This window comes from Quercus lobata, chromosome 8, assembly GCF_001633185.2.
Source record: "Quercus lobata isolate SW786 chromosome 8, ValleyOak3.0 Primary Assembly, whole genome shotgun sequence".
In the NCBI taxonomy this organism is placed as follows: Eukaryota; Viridiplantae; Streptophyta; class Magnoliopsida; order Fagales; family Fagaceae; genus Quercus; species Quercus lobata.
The window spans coordinates 17,158,811-17,177,522 of NC_044911.1; the positions used below are offsets into that span (position 1 = coordinate 17,158,811).

General features: G+C 39.7%; 2 protein-coding genes across 2 annotated transcripts; one reads left to right on the plus strand and one right to left on the minus strand.

The window, feature by feature from the left end:
* Nucleotides 1-7,250: 7,250 nt before the first annotated feature.
* LOC115954618 lies at nucleotides 7,251-9,530 on the minus strand. The gene is made up of 2 exons (XM_031072529.1): nucleotides 9,094-9,530; nucleotides 7,251-7,934 (listed from the first exon to the last, which is right to left on the minus strand). The coding sequence occupies exons 1-2, from the start codon at nucleotides 9,496-9,498 to the stop codon at nucleotides 7,476-7,478; spliced, it is 864 nt and encodes a 287-aa protein (XP_030928389.1). The 5' UTR covers nucleotides 9,499-9,530; the 3' UTR covers nucleotides 7,251-7,475.
* Nucleotides 9,531-15,424: 5,894 nt separating this feature from the next.
* Nucleotides 15,425-16,090, plus strand: LOC115956512. The gene has a single exon (XM_031074865.1). The coding sequence runs from the start codon at nucleotides 15,425-15,427 to the stop codon at nucleotides 16,088-16,090; it is 666 nt and encodes a 221-aa protein (XP_030930725.1).
* The last annotated feature ends 2,622 nt before the right edge of the window (nucleotides 16,091-18,712 follow it).

Below are 18,712 nucleotides of genomic sequence, written 5' to 3' on the forward strand. Positions count from 1 at the left end.
AATCCAGATCAGATTAGGGCCATTAACGATTTGCAAGCGCCCCGAAATCCAAAGGAAGTCCAGAGGTTGACGGGGATGACTGCTGCGTTGAACCGGTTCATCTCCAGATCGGCTGAAAGGTGTCGTCCTTTTTTCCGTCTGTTACATAAGTGGCAGGGATTCGAATGGACCGAGGAGTGCGCTGAGGCGTTCCAGCAGTTGAAAGACTACTTATCCAAACCGCCTATCATGTCTAACCCTGAAGTGGATGAGGTGTTGTATGCCTATCTGGCGGTAGCTCCTCACGCAGTCAGCTTCGTCTTGATGCGAGAAGACAGTGGCGTCCAGAGGCCGGTTTATTATGTGAGTAAATCCCTCCATGAAGCCGAAGTGAGATATCTGTCGTTAGAGAAGGCCATACTAGCAGTCGTTCATGCAACACGTAAACTTCCGCACTATTTTCAAGCTCACACTGTAGATGTCTTGACCCAATTGCCTCTCAAATCCATACTTAGAAGTGCTGACTATACCGGCAGAATTGACAAGTGGGGAACGATTCTGGGTGCTTTTGACATCAAATACATGCCCCGCACCTCTGTGAAGGGTCAAGTTCTTGCCGATCTGGTAGCTGAATTCGCTGAGTGCCCTGAGGAAGTTAGTAGGAATCAAGATCACATGGATGAAAAATCGGTTGGCGTAATATCCGCTCCAGGAGGGCCGGTATGGAAGGTATACGTGGATGGGGCCGCAAACCAACGGGGAGCTGGATTGGGATTGGTTCTGATATCTCCCGAAGAGGTCATCATCGAGAAGTCGCTGAGACTAGGGTTCTCAGCTACTAACAATGAATCAGAGTACGAAACTCTGATAATGGGAATGAGCATGGTCCATAAAATGGGCGGAAAGGCGGTGAAACTGTTCTCGGACTCAAAGCTGGTCGTTGGCCAGGTGACTGGAGAGTTGGAAGCCAGAGACCCAAGGATGCAAGGGTATCTGGACCGGGTTAGACATATGCGAACAGAGTTCGAATCTTTTGACGTATTACACATTCCACGAGGTGAAAATACCCACGCAGACTCCTTAGCGACCCTTGCCACCTCCTCAGTACGAAGTTTCCCTCGGGTAATTATTGTCGAAGACTTGCATACTCCCGCTTCCCCAGAAAAGGAAGTTTGCCAAATTCGTCAAGCTAGTCTGACGCCATGCTGGATTGACCCTATATTAAAATTTCTCGACAATGACGTGTTGCCCGAGGATAAGGTGGAAGTTGAGAAAATACGAAGGAGAGCACCTTGGTACTGGTTATCCGAGGATAAAAAGCTATATAGACGGTCCTTCTCTGGGCCATACTTGCTCTGCGTGCCTCCTGAGACCGCAGAATCAATCCTGGAAGAGTTGCATAAGGGCATTTGTGGAAGCCATACCGGAGGAAGGTCCCTATCATGCCGAGCACTAACGCAAGATTATTGGTGGCCGAATATGCAGAAAGAAGCGCAGGAGTACGTTAAGAAATGCGATCAGTGTCAAAGATATGCTCCGAATATCCACCAACCCGGGGGAGTTCTTAACCCTCTTTCGAGCCCTTGGCCCTTTGCACAATGGGGACTGGACATTGTCGGCCCTTTTCCTAAAGTTATAGGAAATAAGAAGTACCTGCTGGTCGGCACAGACTACTTTACTAAATGGGTTGAAGCTGAACCCTTGGCGAACATCCGGGACGTAGATGTGAAGAAGTTTGTCTGGAAGAACATTGTTACGCGATTTGGAATCCCACGAGCTCTTGTTTCGGACAATGGGCTCCAGTTCGATAGCAATGCCTTTAGGAAGTACTGTTCAGAACTGAGAATAAGAAACAGATATTCCACTCCAGTTTATCCGCAAGGCAATGGGCAGGCTGAAGCTGTTAACAAGGTCATTGTCAATGGGCTTAAGAAGAGACTAGACGACGCGAAAGGAAAATGGGTGGAAGAACTACCACATGTGCTTTGGACGTATCGAACAACACCCCGATGTTCGACGGGAGAAACTCCCTTTTCCATGACCTATGGGTCCGAGGCCATTATTCCCCTGGAAACTGGATTTCCGACATTGAAGACCAGTGCATTCTCTTCTAGCAACAATGATGCAATGTTGGAAAAAAGTCTAGACCTGATTGAAGAACGAAGGGAGAGCGCGATGGTACGGCTAGCTTACTACCAGTACAAACTCAAGCAGTGCTACGATAGCAATGTGAGGATGAGGCCGTTAGCCATAGGAGATCTGGTGCTGAGAAAAGTCCTAGGGGCCACTAAGAATCCAAATTGGGGAAAACTGGGACCTAATTGGGAGGGACCATACCGGATTACTTCTGTAGCAGGAATAGGGGCTTACTATCTAGAAGACCTAGATGAAAAACCTGTACTCCATCCTTGGAATGTAAATAATCTCAGAAGGTATTATTACTAGTAAAAGAAGTTTCGATTCAGATTTTCTCTTTTAAACTTACGTCGAATATGCATCCTGTAAATTTCGCATCCTGTCATATCATACTGAATTGTTAAACAGAAACTGAGTTATGCCAGGTCCTCGGATCGCAAACTTAGTGGAAATTAACATCCTAACATACTGAATTGTTAAACAGAAACTGAGTTATGCCAGGTCCTCGGATCGCAAACTTAGTTGAAATTAACATCCTAACATACTGAATTGTTAAACAGAAACTGAGTTATGCCAGGTCCTTGGATCGCAAACTTAGTGGAAATTAACATCCTATCATACTGAATTGTTAAATAGAAACTGAGTTATGCTAGGTCCTCGGATCGCAAACTTAGTGGAAATTAACATCCTATCATTCATACTGAATTGTTAAACAGAAACTAAGTTATGCCAGGTCCTCAGATCGCAAACTTAGTGGAAATTAACATCCTATCATTCATACTGAAATGTTAAACAGAAACTAAGTTATGCCAGGTCCTCAGATCGCAAACTTAGTGGAAATTAACATCCTATCATTCATACTGAACTGTTGAACAGAAACTAGGTCATGTCAAGTCCTCAGACCGTAAACTCGGTAGAAATTGACCTGCTAAGTGGTGTATCGAATTATTAAATGACAAATAGAGCGGTGATGAGCTTTCTAAATCATAAACTTGGTGAAAATAATGCCCTATGAATATTCATTAAAGAGTCTGAAAGAGAAAGCCCCGAATGCACGGTTGGCGTATAATGAAAAAGGTGATTGGGATAGACCCATACAAAATTACGACGACAAAGTAAGTACGGGTGAAGATAACTTAGGGTCATCAGAATGATAAGAAGCTAAACGAGAAAGTACTCTATTAAATGTCTAGTCAAAGTTACAAAACAGTTTCTACTTTTTTACTTTTTGATAATGTCCCCAGTTGATTGAACTGTGGAGTCCAATTCTTGTTGAAAACCCTGTGAGACCGTCTCTGCCTTTGAAGCAGTGGTGGGTTTGTTGGGGGAAGCTCCTGAAGGGGAATTGCGAGGCAGAGCCTCCTCGTTAGGGTTAATAGCTGGGGAAGGGGTATCAGCCTGGTACGATTGAGGCGCTGAAGAGCGTATCGCTTCGGGGTAATATATGTTCTCTGGCTTACGTAGTTCCGATGAAGCTTCGACCCCAGCACGGTCTAGAGCCTCACTCCAGGTTCTCGCGCAGAAGATGCGGCACACCTCCGGAACTTCGGCTCTGAGAGCCTTTTCAGTTTCAGCTATTCCAAGTTCATAGCCCCTCTGCTCGGCTTTATTCATCACCTGTTCGGACTTGATTTTCGCTTTCTCGGCTTGTTCTTTGAGCTTTTCAGCTTTCTCCCTTAGCTTCTGAGTCTCTTCCAAATGCTTCTTAAGAACAAGAACTTGCTCCTGAGTCTTCTTCAGCTCGGCATTCGCTTCGCGCAGAAGCTTTGCTTGTTCATCGGTCTGCTTCCGGTAACCTTCTGATGTCAATTCAGCATTTTTGCGAGCTTCTTCTTCGACCTGTAGTTTTTTCCTTGCGGCGATTAAATCCTGTTCAGATTTGGACAAGGTTTGTACAGCCGTTGCCCTTCTTTTCCTTTCACCATCTAGCTGGTTGGAGCAAGCATTGAGCATCTCGTCGAGCTTGAAAGTATTTTGGATGATCTGTAAGAATCGGGGTGTGAATTAGCGTCCTAGCTAATGAAAAATGCGCATTAGTAAGCAACAGTCGCACAATGAAACAGTGTAAAAAACGGTATCTCACCATGCCCAAATATCGTTTATTGTCAAGGATGAGTTGATTCTTCCGCACCTTCTTTATCTCAGCCATATCCTTTGGGAGCAATAAGGCCTCCTCTATGGCCGAGGCTACATGACACCCAATGCCGCCGTTGAAGTCCCTTATAGAGGCATCGTCTCGCAGGGGCTCCCCACCGAGCATAGGAGCTGGCAGCCACGCCTGTGAATCGGGGCGTGGGGAATCGGATTTCTCTTGACCCCGCGTAGCGGCGTGCCAAGTTTTCTACTGCTTTGCAGCTCATTGGACATCCTCCTCTCGAGTGGGGTGAGATTTACTTGCATCTATCACCTCCTTACCCTTCTGTTCTCTACGCTTTTCTTGCTCGGCAGCACTAGTCGGCGTTGGTTGCGGAGAATATTGAGGAGGGTGGCGAGGAACTGTAGGAGGAGACCTGGCTGGAAAAGATGAAACCAGGGATGGTACTGCCTGGGCAGGTGCAGCCTCTCCCTGTTGACCCTCCATCAGCTCCATTAAACTTTTCTGGGGTTTCCTGTGTACCCCCATCTCGTCAGAACTTTCCTCGGGGCTTGTGGGCTGATCGAGAACCTCTAAGTCGTCCGTGGATTCAGACACTGTTACAACGACTTCCTTGTTTTTTCCCCTTTTCCTTTTTCTATTGGTTCCCTTTTTCTTGAGCGAAGATGAGGGTAAAGAAGGCCCCGCCAAGACGCTGGCCACGGAAAGAGGCTCTGTGAGAGGTGTGTGTTTGGGAAGTGGGATACCCTCTGGAACAACGAACCCTTCGTAGGCAACACTGATACGGCGAAGCCGAGGATCGCGTGCCCTAATCACGTACTTCGGCGCCTGAAAGCCAAAAGAAAGGGGGGTGTAGCCGAGAATTAAATGTGCTGCCCGTAGCTGACCATCAGCCTCGTTCACGTATATTTCGGCTTTCAATAATCTGTCTAGGCTCGCTTTATTGACTAATCTGAGATTGGGCTTCGTGTAGCGTCTATCTGCAAAACCATTAATTTTAAAGTTAAATTTGCAAAACCCGAAAATAATAAAGGTAAGAAAAATGTGTTCACGAGCTAAGTGGCATAGGTCTGTAACTTTGCACCCACCTGGTGTTCCTTCTACTGTCGGGCAAGGTAGACCATTATGCCATTCCCCAGAAAAAATAAGGAAATCCTCCTTTAAGTACTTATTTGAAGTAGGGAGGCACTGAATTAGCCTCACTGCAGGATATCTCGACTTGAGATAATAATCCTGGTCAGCTAAGCGGTGAAGGCTGTATACCCAATTCACGTCGTGATGGGATAGGTTTAGATCCATTCTCTGATTCAAAGCGTCTATACTCCCCAGAACCCTAAACATATTGGGAGCGCATTGGGTGGGGGATAGCCTAAAGAAATTAAGATAACCCCTAGTGATACTGCCCATGGGGATGGTCATCCCGCCTTCAATAAAGGCGATCATGGGGATAACCACCTCCCCAGTTTGCCTGGCGTCAACCCACTCCCTTTGGGCTGCATACCTCATCCCTACCGTAGGTGGGATATTGTACTTAGAGCGGAAGTTTCTAATACCCTCCTCGGAGTCAACGAGACGCCGAAAGGGATTCCTCTGTTTCCCCATTTTTCTAAAGAGACTTAGTAGAGAAAAAACTTTTTGGTGTAGAAAAACAATGGCAAAAGCTTCAAGAGGACTTACAGGTTCAAAAGAAGGACCTCGGACAACGTATGATTATTTGTAGTCGCCAGGAGAACAGTGAAGACTGGAAGAAGGCAGATTCAATGTATAAACTCTGGAACCACGTAACCATTAAGGACAAGGTGCAGGTTCAATTTGGGAGCGCCTTTATAGTCATGTGAAGGTTGTGAGCGGTAAAATTCCCGCTCACAAAACAAGAGAAGCCCCCTACCGTTAGATTTGGATCTCACCGTCGAACGTGGGAGACAAGGGAGTTGTCAGAATTTAATGCTACCAAAACCGGAGTGCTGAAGCGTCAGGGGCATGCCCCAAAACGCGCACAGGTGCAGGCTTATGACGTCAAAATCCACCTTTTCTCCTGAAGAGTCGAAAAGTAGGATTTTGAGGGGCTATTGTGGGGATCGTTCGACTAATAGGCCCATAGGATTCAGAATGGGTTCAGGATTGTTGGGCCAGTGGCCCATCGGAGGCCATATACCCGTCCGAGGACACCATGGTCCTCGGCAGAACGCGTCCGAGGACGATCGCGTCCGAGAACGATCAGGACGTGGTCTCGTTGCGATCAGATCTCAGAATTCAGTCATCTCAAAGGGTAGAGTAGCCGACTAAAGATGAAAGAGATAAGGCAAACAAATATCTGAAGCTACAGCTACCTCCGCATTAATGACCTCTCAACCAACTCTCTGGCCGCATTAATGTGGAGGTGATACCTGAACAGTGGGGAAGCAGCCTTACAGCTGCCTATAGGAAGTTCCAGGAGGTGCCAGATGGGACAGAAAGAAATCCTCCGAACCCAACCTACACGTGTGCGGCGAGGATGGAGCGCAAAGGGAGATATATAAACTAAAGGAAGAACATGAAAAAGGGGGATCGAGACAGAAAAAAGAAAGAAAAAAGAACAAGAGACGGAAAGTAGAGAGAAAAAAGGGAGAAGAGAAAGAAGGATTGGTATTAGTCACTAAGGGGGAATATCCGGAATATCAACTGAAAAACCTTGAACGTTCATGAAATTGAGTCTTGGGAGGTTAGATTACAGTTAGCCTAGTTCTTTACACCCACGCTCTAAAAATCATATTGTCTGGGCCCTTCACGTACGAACCGATACTGTTTTGGTTCGGTACTAAATCGTGCCTTACAATTAGTATTTGGTAAAATCAATGCAGCCACTTTTTTTTTTTTTTAAAATTGAGAAACTGTAATGCAACTGGTAAATGAAAATACCAAAGTCCTCTGTATCAAACGAGATACTTCTTCCCAGAAAAAAAAAAAAAAAAAAAAAAAAAAAAAAAAAAAAAAAAAAAAAACAACAAACGAGATACTTCTTTAATTCTTTATACACTTGTAATTTCTCGAAGTCGTAAAACTAAAAATTTATTAACTAAAACAAAAAATAAAAATAAAAAAGAGGGTCTTCTCGAAGCTAGAGCTAGCTAATAGGAAAGACCTGGACATATACAAAGCCAAAAACTAAAAAATAACACCATGTTTTGGCTCCTCTAAAAGATTTGCTCTTATATATGTTCAGCTATCTATATCCCTTTTTCAAAACTACTATCTTCAGCGAGCACTGTTACTTTGCAACAGTTGTTTATCCGAGTCCGCCAGACTTTAACTTTAACTTATGTTTGGGCAGAATGTATCTACTGCTCCAACGAATCAAGAAAAACCCCGTGGCTGTACAGAAAAATGAGAGAACCTTATTCCAATAAATCGAACCCAATAGACTAATAAGAGGGAAACTCAAAGCAATGATACAACAATAACGTCCTTCTCCATTAGTATTTTCTTCCACAATATTGTTGTCCTTGTCCTGCACTATCTGCTTAGATAAAGAACCACAGCGTTCTTCTTCATTTTCTTCCACAATATTGGTGTGCTTGTCCTGCCACTGCTTAGGCGAAGGCGTCGAATTTAGATTCGAATTATTTCCAAGTTTGATGTCCTCTTGTTTCATCGAATCTGTTTTAACAGTAGTCTTTGTTGCAATAATGTTGGTCTCTGGTGTGAAAGAGTTTTGTATACACTTTCTTTTCCTAACTTTCTTTGCCTGCCAAAGCACAAATTGTGAATTGTTAGTTTCATTTTGATGGTAGGAAAAGAAGATTTCAAGAAAGAAAAAATATATATATAAAAGGTATGGAATGGGATTTCTAAGTAAATAAAATATTAATCAAGAATTTGGTACCATGCCATATAAAATAGAAATTTAAAAAAAAAATAAAGAATCATATGATTGAATAGATAATTAAAGACTTAGGGTATGCTTGATAACTGTTTTTTCTCTCTTATTTTCTGTTTTTGAGACTAAAAAACTTATTTGGCAACCCAAAATGGACAGAAAACAAAAACTGTTCTCAAAACTCAATTTGTGAAGGAAACTGAAAACATACAAAAGGCTGTTTTCAGTTTCTAATTTTCAAAAGTCAATGAAAATACGCATTTAATTTTATGAATCTGTCTCATTTAATAAGTTAGCATTAGAATTCAAATCCTAGTAACAACATATATATATATATATATTTTTTTTTTTTTTTCAAAAAACGATTTTTTTAATTTCAACTAACCAAACATGTTTTTGATTTCAAAAATACAAGAAAATTGTTTTTTCTTTATATTTTCAAAAACAAGTTTTTGAAAATAGAAAACAAAAATTATTGCCAAACATAACCTTAGTCTTTTTATTTTCTTTTTTTAATATCTATTTTTTAAGAAGAATTTCAATAATTGCCCCATTTGGTATAGTAGTTTAACAATATGTTTTTAATTTTTAAATAACATTACATGTATTTTTACACACTTTTTCACCCACACATATTTCAAAAAAATATAAATAACATTACTAAAACAACGTTACCAAACAGCATCAATTAACTTTATCCACACAAAAAGAAAGGTCAATCTGACTTTTTTATGGATAATAAAAGAAATAACAAATTGCCGTACAAAACTAGCAATAAAATTTGAAAATTAATTGATATTTAAAATTTTTTAAAAAATACATCCAAAAAAAAAATGACCGACTTTTAGAATTTCCTAGCAAGAAAGGGATTATTGGTTGAGTCTCAAGTTTGAAAACAAGAAGAAAACGAAGAAAGCAGAAACTAAAAAAAAATCCAAGAAACAAATTATTAAACAGAATAAACATGATGCATTGATGATCACCCAACCCAAGAACCAAAACAAGATTAAAAGATCAAAGTACTAACCAGGAATGTGCCGTTAAAAATCGCTTTCAAAATTCTCGAAAGCCTAGCATTCCTGTGTTTCTTTCTCCCGCCACCACCATCTTTTTCTTGTTCTTCTTTTTTAACCAGTGTCAAAGGCGGCGACAATTGCTTGGGGAACAAGAAACCCTCCATGGAGTCGGGTCTAAAGCACGTCAAGTACCTGTTCTTCTTCTTCTTCTTGGTGTTGTTGTCATTCGTAATATTGCTATTCTTGCCGTCCTTATTTTTCTTGATCTTGCTTTCTCTGTTGTTGAACCAATCCATGGAGAGTGTATGCGAGGTTGGCGAGGAATTGGTGCTTGTAGAGAGAGAGAGAAAAATGGGGTTATTGTATTTATAGAGAGAGATTCTGAGAAAACAAGAGATCGAAAACGCTTGCGGCATTGCCTCCAAGGAAAGTCCTCCATGCCTTTGACTTCGTTTGCATTTTGCTCCGTTAAAATCAAGTACAACTTAAATAAAGAGTGCAACAAATATCGAAAGGGCCAAATAAAGAAAGAATGGTGTTTCCTTTTTGGACAAAATTAAGGATAAAAAAAAAAAATCCCATTGGATATAGGAAAACTGGAAAAGTAGCCGTTGTTAATTGAAAAATAAAAAAGGGGATTTTTTACGTTTTTATTTTAAAAGTCACATGACAATTATGCGGTCAAAAGAAAAATAGAAAAGGGCAATCACAAGTGATTCTATTTTTTCTCTTCTCTTAAAAATATATATGTGGGGCCCAAATGATTTATGGGCCAGGCCCATCTACCCGGAGAGAATCCGAAGGCCCAAGCCGAGGAGGGCTACGGCTCAAACTCGACGAAATAGCCTATGGATACCGCCGAAGACAGCTCAGTCCTCGGCAGACCCAAAGTCCCCCCTGAAAGAAGGGTAAAAACAGTATAGGACTGAAACTAGGAAGAAAGATCTAAAATATCCAAGGAAAGCTGCCCTTACTGCCATTCAATGTTCTGAACCTGACAGAGCCGCATTTTTTGGCTTTTACAACCACCCCCAACGACTTTGAATATGGGCTGATGGGACAAGTATCAATCTTGGAAAGGTTGACCCTATACGTGGACGAAGGACAATGAACGCAGACGAATATAAAAGGAAAAAACAAGTAACCTAAGAGGGGGGTTGGGAAAAGTGGCCAAAAACCAGAGCCTCCCAGCCCACCTCCAGGAGAAAGACTCCAGGGGTGAAGGAAAACTTAAACTTGTACGAACACCATGAAAAATCCACCGCCTGTCAACCAGGGCCTAGCCTTCCAAACCCACGCTCTACAAATGATATTGTTAGGGGCATTTTTACGTGCGAACCCGACACTGTTACGGTCCGCCACGAATCGCGTCCTTACAATATATATTCTTGGTTGTGGAGTATATATGATTCTGTTTCTGCTGTTTTTTTTCTTACTAATTATTAGGACAAGTATCTCAAGAGGAAAAAAAATTAGGACAAGTAGATTGCCATGGAATTAGACTTTTGTTGTACTTTGTTTTTTTTTTTTTTAATCTAAACTTTAATTGTGTAACTATATGCACGATAATTAATATAAATTGATAATAAAGTTGCCTTTGATAGTTCAATTGTGACTTTCATCCTCTCCTCCTTCTCAAAATTTTTTTTTCTTAACATTGGTTTCAATAATAGGATTTGGAGCCAATAGGTTTGGATTTGAGTGCATGAATACAAATATTTTTTTTGGATAATTTAAAAAGGTCATGATTTACCAAAACGATTATAACTCAATCGATTGATACCTCCTGATTATAAATATCAATTTTTTTTTTTAAAGGTCATGATTTGGATTTTGGAACAAACTCACTAAAAATTTTAAAACTTGAAATCCTTTTTTTGAGGGGAAAAACCTGAAATACTTGAATTTAAAATAAGGCAAATTACATATACCGTATATGTGGTATATTCTTTTTTTTATTTTTTTTAATAATGATCTATATGGTATATTCTTAAAACATGGAGTTAAGAGTTACCTCCTATACTTTATTTTGTAACACTTATTTCCCTTGTGGTTAATAAAAGAGTCTAACACCTTCCACTCAAAAAATAAATAAATAAAAGAGACTAACATATTAACAGTTTTTTTTTTTAACATATTAAAATAAATGTGTGGGGCCCGGCCCAGAAATAATGGGCTATTCCAAATTCAGGCCCGTCCGAGGAGCGTCCTGTCCGAAGAGAAACCACATATGAAGCATTATTCAATCCCAACAACGGCAGGGTAACCTGTCCGAGGAGTAACTACTCCTCGGACGTCACGAAGTCCAGACGAGGAACTCTCCCCAGCCAACTCAGTTCACCTTCCTAACATATAAAATGAATAAAATCCAAAATATCTCACGGGAAGCTACCACCACATTAAATGAGCCCCAACCACCCACTTGGCCGCATTAATGAGGAAAGGACCCCTGAACAGTACCACCTTGGCCTCTACAACTCACAAAAAGAGTGATGAGGGCGGCTGATGGGACAGGTGCTCAAGTAGATGCTTAGATGATCAACAAGTGTAAGGTTGAGATGAGAGGAGGAGGACTATATAATGTAGTAGAATCCCTCAAAGAAGGGGAGGGAGAACTGTATCAGAAACTAAAAGAAATAGAATAAAACGTGAGAGATCCATTCTTGTGTCTTGATTTTCTGCAACCATACTGTCCATGCATCAGATTGAATAGACTCACTGAGGCCAAGTTCTTTGACCCATCCTCTACAAATAATATATTGTGGGTTGCGCTTTGGGCCAAGGCCTGATCAATAGAATTTGGGCCAGGAAAATCGTGCAACTACAAAATGATTTATTTGTCCTTACTTAAATCAAACAGTTCAGACAAAACACAAAGACACACAAAGCTAATAATATCTCCCTATTCCCTAACCATTAGATATATATATATATATATATATTATATCTAATGGTATGGCAGAACTGTAAACTGTAAAAGCTTTTCCTTTATCTTTATATTCAGTTTAATCATTCTAAAATTTGATGTCATGTGCTTTTGACTACTCAACAATATTTGCAAAACAAACATATATACTGTGGGGGCCGGTTAATCAATAAATTACTAAAATCGTGTTAACTGGACCTGTGCTCCATCCGAGGACGTAAAACTGTCCGAGGAGGCCCATATAAAGTTATAAGGGTAACCAAACGAAAGGAAAAATAGATATCATGTTAGATGAGTTCAGCATTCGTCCGAGGACAAAATTCTTCTCGGCAGTATGAGTCCGAGGACGACCTGAACGCCATATTGTTATAAACATATTTCAGAGCTACATTACCACTAAAGGTGGGACATGGGACCAAGGGTAAAAAAGAAAAGGTAAACAAATATCTTTGGCAACAGTTGCCTCCGCATTAATTGCCTCTCAACCAACTCTCTGGCCACATTAACGTGGAGGTGATGCCTGAACAGTGATGAGGCAACCTTACAGCTGCTGGTTGGAGGTTCCAGAAGGTGTTGGATGGGACAGGAAGGAATCCCCCAGACCCAACCTACACGTGTGTGGTGAAGATGACACCAAGAGGGCAATATATAAGAATGAAGAATGCATTGTAAAAAAAAAGATCGGAACTTCTAAACGAATAAGACTTAGAAGTAAACCTTATGAAATAAAGAACTGAACTTGTTTCAATAAGAAATTGGTCATTATATTAGTGTTAATCTATCTATAAACATTAAGTTTAATCGTTTTTCTTTTGGGGTTAACCTAGTTATTTGACATCCACGCTCTACAAATTTATTGTTTGGGCTTTTAACGTTCGAACCCAATACGCCTTTGGGATCGTTACAAATTGAGTCCTTACATATACTATATATAGTACTTTTATTCTTATTATCAATCTTCGTATCTACATCCAAATGTGTTGCATAAATCATGAATTTTCTAGAGTTACATTATTATTTATTTGGACATTAACCACGGCGTGAGGGAAAACCACTTACGCATTTAATTTCATTAGTTACTTCCCAGAATTTATTGCAAGGCTTATCCTTCATAGACATATTACAGTATTACTCTTCTGGATGTCACGAGATTATATATATATATATATATATATATATCATCCCAGAGCACCCTCTATTAGGATGAAAATTAAATTGGCAATCTGCGACTTTGACACTAAAACATACAAGCATACCACTACACACCCTTGGTGCGATGGTCACTCCACAAGTATAAGTGCTTGTGAAGTGTGGGTCATCCCAGAGCACCCTCTATTAGGATGAAAATTAAATTGGCAATCTGCGACTTTGACACTAAAACATACAAGCATACCACTGCACACCCTTGGTGCGATGGTCACTCCACAAGTATAAGTGCTTGTGAAGTGTGGGGGGCAAGGGCCGGGGTTCAAGTCTCTAGGAGGGAGCTTCACACACATATACACTTAGATTAGGTTAGAGTAGAATTCTATCTTCTATCAAAAAAAAAAAAAAAAAAACATACAAGCATTAAATATAAGGAAGATAAGCGTCATAAAATAAAGTACATAGAAGCTCCATAGAAATAAAACCCAAAACAAATGTAACATAGATGATAATAGCCAAGTTTGTGACAGAATGATTGTAAATATCTCATCATACTCGATAATAAACTTATATTAAACAACTGAAATTATAATTATCTAAGATTGCTAAATGGAAAAATCATAGGAAATAAATATTATAATTTTTTAACTAGCAATACTTAAATAATAAAATAATAGAAACAAGAATATGAGATTATTGTTTTATTTTATTTTTTTGAGGAGGAGATTTAATTGGTTAATATATGAGTAAGGTGTTTACGAATAAAATGACCTTTGATGCATCATGTAGACTTTGAAGAAGGGAAAAAAATACATATGCCTATACAACAATAAGGTCGCACTTATTACACAAGAAACACACTAGTGATACCTTAATATTTTACAAAAAAATTATAGCTACACCACAACCAAGAATGTAACTAAATCAAATTTCTACAAAATGACCAATATACCCAATTAATTCTCTAAAATTATAAGAATTAATTAAGGAATTGCATTAAGGATAAAATAATCCAATATAAGCGCAATGCGGTATCAATGTTATTTTGGAGGTTTATTTTAGTCATTTAATGGTTGGTTTTGGGAGGGGAGGGGGGGCATATTCTTTTCACTTTGGTGGTTTACCAGTATATCTAACATATTTGAGGTATTGAGGATATCTTGACCATTTTGAAAGTTTTAAGGCTATATTGATTGTGGGGCCCAAGAATTTGTGGCCCTGGCCCATTTTTACATTGGGGCCCAAGGCCCAAGCCGAGGAGGGGTATAGCCGAGGACGTGTAATAAAAGTCCAAGTAGTCTTGAGACATAGCCGAGGATAATTCTGTTCTCGGCATATCCGAGGTCCCCCTGAAAGAAAGGGCAAGAACGGTATAAGAACAGTTTTGGGAAAAACCTAAAATATCTATGTCAATAGAGAAGGGGACGTTGGATAGTATAACAACCAAGGACAAAGGGAAAGCTGTCATTACTGCCATTGAATACTCTGCACCTGACAGAGTCATGCTCTTCAGCTTTTACAACCACCCCCAACCACTTTGGGTATGGGCTGATAGGACAAGTATCAGTCCTGGAAAGTCGATCCTACACGTGGACATAGGATAAGGGATACAGGCTAATATAAAAGGAGAAGCAAGCAATCCGGAAAAGGGGCTGGGAAAAAAGGCCAAAAACTAAAGTCTCCCAGACCGTATCGAGGAGAAAGATTCCTCGAAGCGAACATGGCTTACTTTTGTATGAACACCATGGTTATCCACCGACCAGTGACCAAGACCTAGCCCTTCAAACCCACGCTCTACAAATGATATTGTTTGGGCCCTCTTTACGTACGAGTCCAATATCATCTTGGGGTCATCACGAATTGAGTCCCTACATTGATCATTTTATATGTTCCACAGTATTTCAATCATTTGGAGATTTTGAGGGTTATTTGGTTATTATGAAGATTTTAAAGAAATTTTACTATTTCTATAATTTGAGATGTTTCCAAAGTATTTAGGTCATTTGGAGGTTTCAATCATATTTTGTCATTTTAGAGATTTTGATGGTATTTTAGTCATTTTGAAAGTTTTTTAAATATTTTAATCATTTTGAAAGAGAATTTCAAATCCAAACTTACAGTTTATTAAAACAGAGCTCACAAAGCTCTGTTCTTGGTAGGAGCTTTTCTTCTCACCCAGGGTGAGTTTTTTTTTTCTCTCTTTTTCTTGGCTTGTCTAAGGGTGAAAGAGTTGTGGTCATTCAAGTCGTTTCAGCCTTAAGAGTGCCAATATGGACTCGGAGTTCTTGGAACGTATTCAACGAATGAAGTTAACAGTAGATGAAGATGAGGCAATGACTATACGCCTAGTACGGAGACAAGAGATTCTGGAGGAGTACTCATTAAGTCTTATAGGACAGTTTCTTACTACCAGGTCCATCAACCTTAGGGCAGCGAAAAACTTATTACGGTCTATGTGGAAACTAGGAGACGATCTAAAAATAGTGGACGTTGGCGATAGGCTCTTACAATTCAAGTTCTCAATGGAAAGCCAATTATCGTGGGTTTGGAATAATGGTCCTTGGTGTTTTGACAACCAAATCCTAGCTCTCCGGCAATGGGAAAAAGGCATGACTATTAGGACAATGAGTTTCACGCATATACCAATCTGGGTTCAGGCATGGGGCTTGCCCTTTGATCTCATAAATGAAGAAGCCAGTCAGGATATTGGTCGGGGATTAGGGACATTTATCGACGTGGACTGTAAGGCCTCCAAATCAGATCAGGCTCGCTTTCTCAGGGTCCGCGTTGAGATTCCGTTGGACAAACCTCTACGGAGGGGGGGACCAGTCGTTAGCCCGGAGGGAGATGAAGTCCAAGTTGCATTTCGATACGAGCGGTTGGTAGGGTGGTGTTTCACTTGTGGAAGAATTGGGCATGAATTAAAGGAATGTTGAAAAGTGAATACACATGATACCAAAGACAAGCCATACGGGGAATGGATGAAAGCAGGATTTCGAGGCAGAGCAGAGACTTCAAGAACTGACCAACAAAGCCCACGCCGACAATGAGAGCCGAACGTCCAAACTAATATTGCACCGATGATAGCTAGGCCTAAACGGAGCATGAATACAGATAAGGAAATGGTGAAGTTTCAGGAAATTGGAACGGAAAGCCCAACAATTGCGCAACAGAATTTATTTCATAAAGATTCAATAATATCCTCTCCAAGTGCGTTACTGCCTGACTCTACAATCATGGTGGGACCAGTTATTGAACCATCAAAACCCATAAATGTGGAGGCCGAGAATCAAGGGAATGAACCATAGTGGCACCATCAAATTGATTCAGATTTTTCAAATTCAAATGTGACTCCCACTGATAGCGTGATTTCCTCTAATTTGATTGAGGTAGTAGTCATGGATGAGGATACTGTCATCCTCAATCGTGACTTAATGGGGAAACAAGGTGAGCATATATCTCCACCGGGTTTTAAGGGATTAGAGATAGGTTTTAAGGTTGGTTGTGGTAACGTGCAAAGAAACAAGAATACTGGTAAGGGCCGGCCCAAAAGGAGTGATAATCAGGATAAAGGTGTGAGTCAACCTTTGTATAGCCCAAAAAAAGTTGAGTCCATGGAGGGGTCTACAATTGGAAGCCCGAAAACAATGAGGAATTGGAAAAGGCTTACCACAAGATCTCAGATTCTTATTAATGGATCAATTGTTGACGTGGAACCTGGGAATAAAAGGAAGCAAGCAGAAAATTTGATTAAGGAGGCTACGGGTGTTATGAGAAAAAAGAAACATAGAATTGTGGAGAATGAGAAAGGTGTTGTGCCAACTATGGGATCGATGGAGGTTGCAAGGCAACCATGTCGGGTATGAACACAGTTCTAAGATGAAAAAAAAAACAAAAAAAAACAAAAACAAAAAAACTCTTCATTTTGATGTTCATGTATATCAGGAAGATGTCGTTTGGCAGTTTTTTTAGGTTTCCTGGGCATCCAAGAGAAGATTCGTTTTTCTTATAGTAGTTTGGTTTTTGAATTTTTCCTTTGTTTCTTTGTTTTCTTTCTTTGTTTTACATGTAATCGTGCTACTCTAGCATATGCTACTGTTGCAAAAGAGAAAAAATGAGGTCATATGTCTATCTTTCTCTTCCCCATTGTATTTATATTTCTTAATTAATAAAATCTACTATCATTTCAGTTCAAAAAAAAAAAAGCGTCCAAATAGTAGATCTAATTTCAAATTTCAAATCCTCCGGTGTATATAATGGATCTAAATAAGAAATTTTAAAATATATAAATTTGGAATCAAAACATTCCAAATCCTTGATTTATAATCCAAAACCAAGTATCAAATTCAAACTAACAAAGAAAAAAAATTATAAATTGATACTAAATTATTATGCAGCCACTATGTCATGGGTGTTGTATAAGTTACCACAATAAATCTAGTTGGTGGATACCACATGTGATGCATCACATATAGAATATTAAATGTAATAATATTATGAAGACAATATTATTACAATGATTTTGTAGTTGTCAAAGTATTAATCGTATCGTGGACAATATTTTTCAAACTGAGACTAGATCATTCAGTCCATCCAATTTCAAGTGGATTGGCATCTAAAAGCAAGTTCTCAATCTTTTAAAAATTGGACAAAAAAAAATGGAAACCATTCGATCCAAGAAATCGTCTGTCCATCCAATTCTTCTCTCTTAAAACAGCTTCATTTTGTGCTATTTTCATCGTATCTACCATGTTGTTTTGTTCCCATGGCTCATTGTTTCGCATCACATATTTCAAATCCCTCTCATTTCTCTCACAAGTTAATTTCCATTTTCTCACAGCATCTCACTCCTTCAACACCATCCACATTTTGCATTGAAGAATGGTTGGAATTTAATTGTAAATCGAATTACCCCTCCAAGCATAATCAAATTCCATGAAAAATATTTATCCTATGGGTCTCTAGCACTTTTGGCTAAACAGTAACTCATTTCATTTTATAAATTAAAAGAGACCATGGAAAGAAACTTGCATGCCCAATGCAACTAAAAAGGGGTTGAATTCTTCAATATAGTTCCTAACACTAAAGACAAACCTCATAGCCTAAGTCAAATGGATCAAGCCTTAGGCTGATTGGGTCAATTGAATACGGATTGATCTGTTTTGGGAAATTGGGCTTGTCAAGGGGAGGAGGACTTCTAAGAGATTGCATAGTTGACTAGATTAAGGCTTCTCAAGATCCTTAGGCAAAACCACACGCTCCATAGCCAAGCTTTGGCCTTGTGGGACGAGCATCTCTTAGCAAAACACCTTGACATCTCTTCTTTAGCAGTAGAATTGGACTTAGAAATCATTGTGCTTTTGTTAAAAAAATCCTTCTACTAGTTAGTCTTATTATAAACTTCTTCTAATTGACTACAGGAACCTAACGAGGACCTTCCTCCAGTCCATGATTAATCATATATATCAGGAAGCGAATCAGAATTTTGATACCCTGGCCTAATTGGGCACTAAACAACCTATATAGACCTTTTAATTTTTGATAACCTGTTCCCTTTT